Source organism: Monodelphis domestica, chromosome 5 (genome assembly GCF_027887165.1).
Source record: "Monodelphis domestica isolate mMonDom1 chromosome 5, mMonDom1.pri, whole genome shotgun sequence".
NCBI lineage: Eukaryota > Metazoa > Chordata > Mammalia > Didelphimorphia > Didelphidae > Monodelphis > Monodelphis domestica.
Window position 1 is genome coordinate 36,418,028 of NC_077231.1, and position 12,656 is coordinate 36,430,683.

The following is a 12,656-nucleotide window of genomic DNA, read 5'->3' on the forward strand; positions in this document are numbered from 1 at the left end:
GTTGTGTTGGGAATGTCACAGTTGACTCGGTTTGAATGCTCACCTTTTTCTACTACTCCTTAACCCTGGACAAATAAGCTTTCAATTTCCTTTTCAATGCAAAAAAGAGAGGGTTGGTAGATCAAATTGCTTACAATTTGGAGACAATTTAGATCTAATTTCAGAAAACCTATGTTGAAAATTAATTGTAATTGGGAATGTAATTAGGAAAATAAACCATATATTAAAAAAAAGAGAAAGTTGGATCTTTATGATCTCTCGCTGCTCAGACCTTATTTAATTACAGGGAGACATTGAAGTTTTGGGGGATAAGTTTAACCTGGAAGGAGAACTTTCAGACATAACGGGGCTCCAGCAGAGGCTTTCCCAACATATGCCACCAGGGCGCGCTCCTGGTCCGCTAGTGGGCGGAACCGGGGGTGGGGTAAGGCGAGCTGGAGGAGCTCTTTGTCCTTTGATTGGCTAAAGTTCCGGTCAGTTAGGCATGAGAGGTGGAACGGAGATCCAATGACCGCGGGAGGGAGGCGGCCCTTGTATGAATGGGTGGTTAGTGGAGCCCGGTTGGAGTGGGGCTCGAGGGGCGCGGAGTGCAGACAGAAGTGGGTGGGAGAGAGGAAGGGGAGGGGAGCGCAGCTGGGGGAGGGAGAGAAGAACCACCGGAGGGCTGGAGGGGGCGCAGTGGGCGCGAGCCTCGCCGCCGTTCTTACCTCGCGCGCGCACCGCGGTGGTGCTGGGCTCTGGAGAGGAGCCCCGGCTGGGAGAGCCCCTAGCGCCCCTCCTCCTCCCCCTCTTGCTCGCGCGCCCCGCCCGAGACCCGGCTGCGGAGGCTGTGGCGACGGCGTGGGCGCTAGGCACAGCCGCCGCGGACCCAAACACCCGGGCCGGAGTGCCGGGGGCTCAGCCGGTATGGGCAACCTGGAGAGCACCGAGGCCGGGCCAGGAGAGCCGCCCCCCGTGCCGCTGCTGCTGCCCCCAGGCAAGATGCCGATGCCGGAGCCGTGCGAGCTGGAGGAGAGGTTCACCCTGGTGCTGGTGAGAATCCCCGGGGAGAGCCATGCCCAGCGCGCCCGGCCCCAATCCAGACTTCCCCTGGAATTCCCGGGGCTGGCACTCCCTCCCCCATGCAGGAGCCCAGGGGAGGGGGGTCCTTCTTGGCAGGACGCAGGGCCCCTCTCCCCCCCATACCCCAAGAGTCCTCCTCCATCCCTGACCGCTGGGGACCGAAAGGAGAAGCGTGCGCGCCTCCTTCTCTCTCCTCGCCGTCCCCAGACTTTTTCCATTAGTTTCCTTAGTCACTTACTTAGTTAAGGCTTTTATTCTTCTCCCTTTTTGTGCCGGACTCTGCTACAAACAGAGGCAAAGAAAAGGGGAAAAACTAGAGACAGATTCTCTGGGACCCAAGGAGCCTCCTTCTCCCCTCCCTGCTCCGAGTTGGGGGGCTCAGAAGCCGAATCCCCACCCCACTTTTCTGGGCCATTCGGTTTGCCAGATGGTAACACAGCCCCTTCCCAACTTGGGAGGAAATAGGATGGATGGTATTGCTCGGGGGTGTGGGAGAGTGGAATGAGCGGAGATGCCATTCTGCCTACAATCCTTCTAACTTCTGAGCAGTTTTGTCCCCAAAAAACTGGGCACGTCGACAAAAACTTAGACTTTTCCGAGTGGAAACAATCCCATCATCTCTCTCTCTCTCTCTCTCTTTCCTTTCCTTTCTTAGACTTTCTTTTTAAATTTCCTTCTATTCTTATTTTTAGTAGAGATCCAGATGAACTGAGTGGACAGGGCAGAACGTGGAATTCTACCCTGTCGGTTGCCCAAATTCCTGAAGGGTCTTTGAGCTAGAGGGCCAACAGGAAGGGACTGGAAACCAGATTCAGGCTCAGTGTGGAGCAGTGGAAATGTTTGAAAAGTAAACTGGAGCATTTTGAAGTTCCTGATTGAAGTAGGAGGTGGGCAGGTCGAATGGTGGCAGGGGAAGGAAGTTCTAGTTCACCTGAGGGGCTAGCTCCATGGCTGTACTAAATCTTGTTTCTAGTATTGCCCATCCTGCTGGGCAGACCTTTGACTGGGAGGACTGACAAGCTGTGGTGTTAGCAGCCTTCTTGGGTACCATTTGGCTTGAAATAGGAACGTTAAATCTGGTGAATTTCAGTGGATCAACTAGAGATGAATAGTTCAGGAGATTTGAGTTAGCATCAGTCTGTTTGGTACCAGGGCCAGACCAAAGAAGCCTCAGACCATTTCCAAAGGGAAACAACTTGTGTATAATACAACCACTTCATCTCTCTACCTTTTAGAACGAAAAAAAAATAAAACCCACAAAAAACCAGCATAAGAGCATTGGGGGTTGCCTTGCTTTATATCCTGTGATACCCCCTTATTCCTCTCTGCTCCAACTCTCTTAAGTTCCTTCCCCCTCCAACTCTTCCACATCCCTATTTCCCAGTGCCAGTGGGATGACTAAGTAATTACTAATGTCCTGTAGCCATCTCAGAGACTACAGAGGAGAGACCAGGACTTGATGCCCCGAGAACAAGAGCTCAACTGTTGGAGCAAAGAATGGGAGGGAATCTGAGCTCTTGAGTGCCTAGAAGTCTCTACTATGCTGAAATAGGGCACTACCCTGAGCAAGGAAATTGGGATTCGAGGAACCCAGTACATAAACTTCCAAAACTGGAGGAAAGGGTAGACTTTAAACTATTAGAGTATAGGGAAATTAGGGAGATGGGTTTAAAAAAGTGACCATCTAATTTTACCCTGTCATTTTTACATATGAGGAAACTGAGAGGTCCAGTGAGTTATCCATAGGCTAATGACTAGTTTATGAAGGAGCTAGAACTAAAATTCAGGCTTAAAAATTACGGTTCTGGTGTTCTTTCTAATATATTCCTCTGCTCAATGGGTACAGAATTCAGCAAGGCTTTTGTCAAAATTTTGATTCGTTTGTAGACAAGAGAAATACAGGTAGTATGGTATTTATGGTTAGAATTACAGCAGATTTGAATGGCAGTATCTGAATTATTAAGTGTTTAATTTTTTTTAACCTTTACTTTCTGTCTTAGTATGAATTCTTTTTAAAAACTCTTATTTTCTGTCTTAGTATCAGTTCTAAGAGAGGAACAGTAAAAGCTAGGCAAAAGGAGTAAGTGATTTGTCTAGGGTCACAAAGCTAGGAAGTATATAAGAACAGATTTGAACACAGGACTTCCTATCCTTAGTCCTGGAACTATATCTACTGTGCTACAAAGCTGCCCCCCCAAGGTATTGTTATCTCATCTTGGAGGAAAATCTATCAAATTAGAGAATAGCAACCAAAATGATTAAAGGACTCAAAATTTATGTCATATAAAGAACAATGGAAGGAAATAGGGTTATTTAACCTTGAAAAGAGAAGATTTTGGGCAAATATGATAGGGATCTCTAAATATTGAAAAGTTGTTATGCAGAAGTTGGCAAATGGATATTATAATTATTCTTCATAGTTCCAGGGGAGAACTTTCAAGGAGGCGGACTCATCTCAATATAGCTTCTTACCAGAACTGTCTAAAAATGGAATGGATTGCTTTATAGTCATGAGTTCCCTTTAAATGTTCTAACAGTAGGTGGTCACTTGTAAGGGCTGTTGTAGAGGGGATTTCTGCATTAGATAGGATGCTGGAGTGACAGTGTACAAAAGTCAGGAGAACCAAGATAGAGTCTAACTAATTGCTTTGTGTTGTTTGGCCAAGGCACTTTGCCAATTGTTGGACTATATCAGGAGTTCTTCATCTGGGATTTTGGAACTTGGAAAAAATTTTTTTTTTATCTCGACTTCGATATAATTGGTTTCCTTTGAAATCCTATGCATTTTATTTTATACATTTAAAGACATCTTTCTGAGAAGCAATCTGTAGGCTTTACTAGATTTACTAGATAACGCAAGTAAAAATTGGACTAGTTAATCTCAGGTACTTTCTAGTTCTACTCTACAGATGGCCTCTGAAATTCCTTAAATCTCTAACTGGGGAAAGACAGTAGTAATTATCCAGGGATAGCCTGATAATTGAAGAAGAGTAGGGCATTTTTCTCGACCTTCCTAGTCCAGGAAAATAGTAATTTCCTGGAGTTTTGGATTCCCCTTTCATCAGGAGTTTTCAGAGTTTCTAACCTTTTATGGGAGAGAGGAGAGGGAGCATTAATAATTGTCCTAAAATAGGAAAATTAACATGTAAGGTAGTAAGTTGGGTGAGAGAGCCCCATAGAATAGAGCTGGAATCCATCCTTAAAGAGTCCTGATGGACTGTTCCTCCATTTGATAAATGGGCAAAAGATATGAACAAGACTGTTTTTGAATGAAGAAATCAAAGGGATTTGAAAAAAATGCTCTAAATCATTCCATGCAAAACAAAACAAATATGAGTTATCTCACACTCATCAGATTGGCTAAAATGACAAAAGGGCAAATGACAAATGTTGGAGGGGATGTGGAAAAGTAGGGACTCTAATACACTGTTAGTGGAACTGAGGACTGATATTACCATTTTGTAGAGCAATTTGACATTACTCCCAGAGAGCTATAAAACTGTATATACCCTTAGACCCAGCAATACCATTGCCAGATCTGTTTCCCAGGGAGATCAGGGAAAAAGGAAAAGAATCTGTATGTTACAAAATATTTATAGGAGCTCTCTCTCTCTCCTTTTTAATGACCACAGTAATTTATTGTTTGATAAATAAAAATATCTAAGTTTTGGGGAACAAGAACTCACATGTAAAAACAATTTTTAACATCCTTTTTTTTTAAGTTTTGAGTTCTAAATTTTCTCCCTCCCTTTCTCTCCCACTCCCCCTTTCCTCCTCTTCTTCCCATAGATGGTAAGCAATCTGATATAGATTCTATGTGCAGTCATTCAGCATTTTTTTCTTTGTTCCTTTGTTTTTATTTTCTTCCTTTGTTTCTTTGTCCATTTGTTTGTTTCCTATGGCTTAACTGGTTTCACTTGGAGTTTTAGCAGCTATCCTGAATTTTCCTTCATGGTTTAATCCTTTGTCTTACCTGTGACTACTTGCAACTCATTTTAGGAAAAACCTTAGGTTCTTTCCATGCAGCTTTATTTTTTTATTTTTTGGAAAATTTTACTTAATTAGTTAATTTAGAATATTTTTCCATGGATACAAGAATCATGTTCTTTCCCTCCCTTTCCCCCATCCCCCTCTCATAGAGAGGGTTTTACATGTGGCATTGATCAAGACCTATTTCCATATTATTGATATTTGTACCAGGGTGATCATTTAGAGTCTACATCCCCAATCATATCTCCATCAACCCATGTGATCAAGCAGTTGTTTTTCTTCTGTGTTTCCACTCCCACAGTTCTTCTTCTGGTTGTGGATAGTGCTCTTTCTCCCAAGGCCCTCAGAATTGTCCTGGATCACTGTATTGTTGCTAGTAGGGAAGTTTATTCAATTGTACCATCTCTGTGTATATAATGTTCTCCTGGTTCTGCTCCTTTCACTCTGCATCCATTCCTGGAGGTTGTTCCAGTTCACATGGAATCCCTCCAGTTTATTATTCCCTTGAGCACAATAATATTCCATCACCAACAAATACCATATCCCCTCCTTTTCCAATTTTTTGCCATCACAAAGTGTGGCTATAAATATTTTTGTAGAAGTCTTTTTTCTTATTATAGGAGCTCTCTTTGTGGTAGCAAGGAACTGGAAATTGAGGGGATGTCCATCAATTTGAGGAATGGCTGAACAAGTTGTGGTATATGATTATGATGGAATGAATACTACTGTGCCATAAGAAATAATAAACAGATTAATTAAAAAAACTTGGAAAGAACTACATGAGATTAGTGAAATGAGTAGAACTAAGAGAATATTATATACAGCTACAGATTTAATATTTAGAGAATAACTTGTGAATAGTCACCTCCAGAGAATGAACTGAGAAGTAGAAGTATGAAAGGCATAATCATTATATACATATCTGTTTCGATGCCTTCTCTGATGTAGAGAGGAGAAAGACAGGTTGAGATGCCTGGAAATAAGTTTTATTTATTAATTTTAAAAAAAGTGGTGTGCCACTTAACTCTAATCCTTAACAAACATTGTTTAGTGAGAATTAAGATATTTGTGTGTATTGGCTCTGGTATCTCTGCTTTGTCTTTTTAAAAATATTTTTTATTATTCTGAACTGTAAACCTAGCTGAATTCCTTGGTGACCTTAAATTAATATATATCAGTCTTTTAAAGTGATTTCCTTGTCACAGAACTTAAACACTAAAAACATGTCGATTTCTATGTACAAAGCAGACTAGAGAGGGTTGTCTATGAGGTTGTGTATATATCTTGCTTTTAAAAAAAGTATATAATTAATTCAATCCCTTATTTTTGATGCTTCTCTGTGCTTCTTTACTTCTTTCTTTTGAGTGCTTAAAAAAAAGTTTCAGTGACCTCTTTTTAAAATTTTTGACATCACTGTCGCCAGCCCATCCAAATTTTGGGGAAAAAAAGAAAAAAACCCAATTTAGCAAGTATGAACTAGCAAACAAATACACACACTGACCACATGAGAAAAGGTATATCTAATTCTGAGCGAGTGCATCATCTTCATCAGGAAGTGAATGGTGTGCTCATCATTGTTCACTGGGATTGATCATTGTATTGATTAGAATGAAATCTATCAGAGTTTTTCTTTACAATATTCTGGAATAAATAATTTCCCTTTTTATGCTCACTTCATTCTCTATCAGTTTATATACAGTTTTCCCCAGGCTTCTCTGAAATTGCCCCTTTGATGGGCATCCCCCTTATTTTCAAGTTTGTTATAACAAAAAAGTATTGCTATTAAATTTGATACAAATGAGTTCTATTCTTTTCTTCATCTCATTGAAGTATAAATCCAATAGAGAAATCATTGGGTCAGAGGGAAAGTACCTTTTTGAGTATAGTTTCAAATTACTTTCAGTTATGCCTGGAGACAGATAGGTAGCACAGTGGACAGAGCACCAGGCCTGGAATAGGAGGGACCTGGGTTAAAATCTAGCCTCACATAATAACTTCCTAGCTGTGTGACCCTGGGCAAATCAACTAATCCTGAATGCCTAGCCCTTGCCAATCTTCTGTCTTAGAACTGATCTGAGTTTTATTTAAAAAAAGAATTTTGTGGATATAGCACCATCAACAATGAGTGCATTAGTGTGCCTATCCTACCATAGCCACCCCCAGGACTGTCATCTTCCCTTTTTTTGGTCTTCTTTGTCAATCTGATGGGTGGTGGAACTTCAGAGTTGTTTTAATTAATATTTCTCTTATTAATCTTAATTTGGAGCATTTCCCCCCATCGTTATTACAGAATCAACACTTTGGATTGGTTTCCACCTTTACTAAATGCATTGCTAATTGTTCTATTAGGAATTCTTATTTATATTTATCTCTTGGGGAATCAATTCTTTATAGATTTTGGATAGCAGTCAGACTTTTATCACAGGACCTTGCTTCAAAAATGTTTTCCCATTTGTTTCTCTTCTGATTTTAACTTATTGCTTTTGTTTGTGCATAATCTTTTCAATTGAATGGAATCAAAATTGTTCATTTTATCTACTTTGATGCTTTTTATCCCTTGTTTGATTAAGAACCTCTGAGTTTTCTAAATATTCATTAATAGGCTCCCTCTGCAGAATACTGAGAAAAGTTATCTTAGTTCTTTGCTTGGCTAGTTTCTCTGGGAATCATTTGACCTAATGAGAAGAGAGTTTTTGGTGGGTAGAGGTAGTTGGTTTCTTTAGTATCTCTGAGGCCACTTATGAGCTCTAAAAGGAAGCTTTAAAAAATTTTTAAAATCTAAGTAAAACCAATTGGATTACTACTTGTTTCATGTCAGCCTTCCCTTCCGATGCACCTCTCCTTTCTACCCCCTAGAGCAGTTTGGTTGAGATATCTACCTCCTTTGTTCCTGGACTGGCCCACTAAAAACATCTTTGTAGTGGGAAGTTAAAATTAACACAGGATCAAAACCTGAGGGTCTCTACTGTCAAGACTGGATGGCTTGGGGTAGGGGGAAGAGTGATATAATAGCTCAAATGCTGGAAGACCAGAGTTCCAATCTCATCTGAGACCTCCATTAGTGATGTGATCATTAGCAAGTCACTTAACTTTTCTGGATCTAAATTCTTCTCATCTGATTATGTGGATAACTGACCTTGGAAGTCTCTCTCTCATTATGAAACTATGGTTCTATAATTGTAGCTCAGAGATATGATTCTGGCCAGTGCGTCAGTAAGGAGAGTTAAGGAGGAGAAACAGAGGCAGGAGTAGCCTACAGCCTCCTAGGATTCCCTATTCCCAATTTGAACACCTCTCCATGGTGTGTTTTGAACTATTAAGAGTTCAGTCATTCGAGCCTTCTCTTGTCCCAGAAAGAGAGCCATTCTGGACTCCCAATTAGGTGTCTTTATCCCAGCTGGAACAACCTTACTCTGACCTAAAATTTTGTTCAACATTGAATTATATTATGTTATGTTATGTTATGTTATGTTATGTTATGTTATGTTATGTTATATTATATTATATTATATTATATTATATTATATTATATTATGTTATGTTATGTTATATTATGTTATATTATATCATATCATATTATATTATATTATATCATTACATTATATTACATTATATTACGTTATGTTATGTTATGTCATGTCACATATTTTATCATCATATATTATATCATCATGCATATATTATATCATTACATCTATATTATATCATCATTCTATTAGTATAAAGAGAGGGAGTTAGAGTCAACCCTTTGGAGTGATTTCTAACTAAATTAACTAAATTCATTGCAGAATTGACTTTACTCTGAAAACCTTGGATCCAGACAAAGGCTTAGCCCTTGTTCTGTCAGGAAGATTTCTGAGACAGAATTAGGATTGCTGAGACCCTCGCACCTTTTGTCCCTTATGGGTCGAGATCAGATGCTTTCCAAAAAGTAAAGAAAGTAGTGCATCTGTTACTACTAGGTTCATGTAACTTCTAGTGTTGAAAGAGACCTTTTAGTTCAACTCCTTCATCTTATAGATGAGGAAACAAGATGGAGAAATATGGTGACTTTTCCCAGGATCATCTGTTTACTGTGGTAGCAATGGGAATAGAAGCTAGACTCCTGGTTGCCATTTCCCACTGCTTTTTGGCTGGCCAGAGTGGGAATTAGAAGGACTGGGAGGCAAAGACCTCTTCGCAGTCAGAAAGAAGCTGGCATGAGGATCAGTTTCCAAATCTATATTTTGAAATTTTCTTTCCAGCTCTGAGGATTAGAGTTGGTAGAGATAATAGATAGTGGGAAAAGGATCTTGACAACATCTGATTGGGGTTAAGTGACTTGCCCAGGGTCATACAGCTAGGAAGTATCTGAGGCCAGCTTTGAACTCAGGATCTCCCATCTCCAGGTCTGGCTCTTTACCCACTGAGCTAACTATCTGCCTCTCAGTGATGTCTTTTTATTTTTTTTTTAAATATTTTTCTTTATTTTATAATAGTAACAGATCCAAGGTTACATGATTCATGTTGTCTCCCTCCCCTCTTCCCTCTCACTTCCCCAAGCTGACAAGCAATTCCACTGGGTTATATATGTATTAAATGCTGTCTTTGATTGAGGTCGAAGGGTCTCTCTGTCCAGTAGGGTTGTCAAATGGGAATTCCACTCCACTCCAAAATCTTTTTCTGAATCTGTGGAAATTTTCATCATATAGCTTGTCTTTGATTCTGCTTGTGAAGGCAAAGTTGTTTTAGCCTCTTAACAATTGGGATGAGTGTCCTGGACTCCAGCCCAGGCTGTCCAGGTGAGCTGCAATTTCAGTCTTCTTCCAGGGACACACCACTCCCTCTCCCCCCCCTGGGAAAACCACCACAGCTGGTAGGAAAAGGAACTTCTCTTGGCCGAAAGACCTAATCCTTTCAGTGGAGAGACAGAGGAAGCTGGGGTGGAGAGGAAATTAGATTGTAGATATCTTCCCTTGTCCCTTGGAGGTTTGACTGGGGAGGACAGAGCCTGAGCTCCTGTCTTTTGGAGAAGGCAGAGTCAATGGTCATCTTCTAGAATGACAATGGAAGCAGCCAACTTGGGGACAGGAACCACGTGATCAACTCTGTGAGTTTTTCTGAAACAGACAAGGTTTAGGATTTCTCCCTTCAGTTTTCTGGAATCTTTGTTCCCAAAATGAAATTAACCAAAGCCAGAGAAAAATAAAGATGTCATTCCAATGTGGAAATGTACTTAAAAAGGAAAGCAAGAATCCTTGTCTTCTGGGATGAAAGAGAACTGGGTCTGTCCAACTTCCCTATAATAACAGAAAGAATAAATATATAAATAAACAGAATAGAATCAAACTGACGTTGGTGTACTCATTGCCACCTTCATCACAACCCTGTAGAGGGAGGTACTGCATCTATTGTTACTCAGTTTTTCCCAGATGAGGAAGCTGATTTGGACATGGTCATGGTCACCAAGTGGAGCTCATGTGGTCTTGATTCTTAGCCCAGCCCCAGATCCCCCCATTTCATTCTGTCCCTTTGCCATATACAGTCAGCCTACATGCCAGGGAGCCGACCTTAGGAATGCTGAAGTTGTGGCCTATGGAAGGGAGATTATAGACTTTGGATTAAAGCCTATCAGAGGGACTCAGGACTGCAGAGACTGTTTCTTGTTCTTTTTTTGGCTCTGTCAGACAGACCATTTCTGAATGGCCCAAAGTGATTGAGGTAGAGGGCACTTTGAAGAGTGGCTTCCTCAATTCAGCTCAACATGTGATGGATTCCTAAATCTCCAGAGCTCCTGCCTTATTTCATTTTATTTTGGTGGGATGCATTTTATTTTTATCTTATTTTATTCCTATCGTTAGTTTTTACATCACCTTCATTTGAGATGATTGGATGGGGAGATAGGGAACTCTATACAAATGACTTTAATTAGAAAATATTGTTTAAAATATTGATAAAGGGTGAGACAGTGTCCCAGCTGAGAGATTAGGAGGAAGGGGAGTGGGATGTGAGTCATTTTTAGTAACCACCTGCAATGTGCCAGGTAGAGGAACAAATGCTGCTGATCCAAAGAATCTTAAAAGAGTTCCTCTCTCTCGAGGATCTCACTGGCTAAGGTGGGAGACAACATTCAGACAAAGTATAAACTGAATAAACTGGAAGTGATCACTAGAGGGAGGGCACTAGAATTAAGAGGGCTAGGAAAAGGTGAGATTTGAGTTGGGTTTTGAAGGAAGCCAAGAGCACGAGATGAAGAGGGGGAGCATTCCAGGGATAGAGGACAGAGAGCCAGTGAGAAGACGCAAAATCAGGAGAGTTTTTGATACAAGGAACACGAAAAAGATCACTGGATTAATAGTTCTTAGTCAGGTGAGTCGGTGTGAGGAGAGGAGAGGTGGTTTGAGAAAGTAAGGAGTGGGATAGAGAATCAGTTAAGGAGGAGTAAAAGGATTACCACTTGTATGGAAGATTTAGTGAGATTTGAAGTGGCCCCAGTTGGTAAAATAGCTTGACTTCCTTTAGCAGCATGTGAGGAGGTATTTGTTACCATGTCAAATATAGGAAATTAAAAAATGAAGGCAAAGGGGCAGCTAAGGAACACAGTGGTCAGAGCTCCAGGTCTGGAAACAGGAGGTCCTGAGTTCAAGGTTAGCCTCAGATACTTCCTAACTGGGTGACCCTGGGCAAGTTGCTTAACTCCAGTTGTCTAGCCCTTGCCGCTCCTCTGTCATAGAATTGATACTTTAAAAAAGAAAAGACAAAGAAAGCTCATCAGAAGGAACTGGATACAATTATGTGAAAATTCTCGCATGAATGTATGAAATATTTCATACTCAGTTTCTCACCTTTATCAAATGAAGGAGTTATATAAATTATTATGGTTTTGGAGGAAAAGGTGTTCTTTGCAATTCCATTCTATTTCACTTCCCCACTTCAGATCCTGTGAAAATATTATTAGTATATTCAGATCACTCTGAGATCCTTAAAAAGGTATGTATTTGGGAACGGTACTCCAGAAAGAATTATTTGTACTGATTTTGCAGCTGGGGAAAAAGCCAGACTGAGGTGACTCAGTGATGGTTCATATCCTTATGCCTGGAACTTTATAGCTTCTTGTTTTTTTTTGTTTGTTTGTTTGTTATAGAACCAAAAAAATCTGGAAAGAGACAGAGCTTGTTTGGGGCAGCCTCCCTAGAGCTCATTGACCTTATGTGCTTCCTAAGACACATACTTTAGTATAACTTTGGGCAAGTCACTTAACACCTGCCTCAGTTTCCTCAATTGTAAAATGGGGCTCCTATAAGCCCCTTCCTCACAGTATTGATTCTAAGATGGAAAGTGAGGGTTAAAAAAAAAGTATATATTTGATCTAACAATCATTAGACCTGGAAGCAGGTGCTATAGAGTGCTTAGGGCTTCATCAGAGAGTGAGGATGCCAATGTCATCCACTGCATCCTGGGCTATGGCCAGTCATTGGAACTTTCATCTTGTTACTGGACTTTTTTTTTTTTAAACCCTTACCTTCTATCTTGGAGTCAATACTGTGTATTGGCTCCAAGACAGAAGAGTGGTAAGGGCTAGGCAATGGGGGTTAAGTGACTTGCCCAGGGCCACACAGCTGGGA

The 12,656-nt window shown here is 40.8% G+C and overlaps 1 protein-coding gene across 4 annotated transcripts in view; it reads left to right on the forward strand.

Annotated features, from left to right (window-relative positions):
* The first annotated feature begins 557 nt into the window (after positions 1-557).
* The window catches only part of FMNL3 (formin like 3), an 85,520-nt gene continuing 73,421 nt past the window's right edge, over positions 558-12,656 (forward strand). For 2 of the 4 annotated variants that reach the window (XM_056798297.1, XM_056798298.1), the window contains exon 1: positions 572-1,032. In XM_056798297.1, the coding sequence (XP_056654275.1) occupies positions 907-1,032 (126 nt within the window). In that variant the 5' untranslated portion in view covers positions 572-906. Of the gene's footprint in view, positions 1,033-12,656 lie in introns of all 4 variants that reach the window. The other 2 variants (XM_056798295.1, XM_056798296.1) reach the window with 2 other exon arrangements.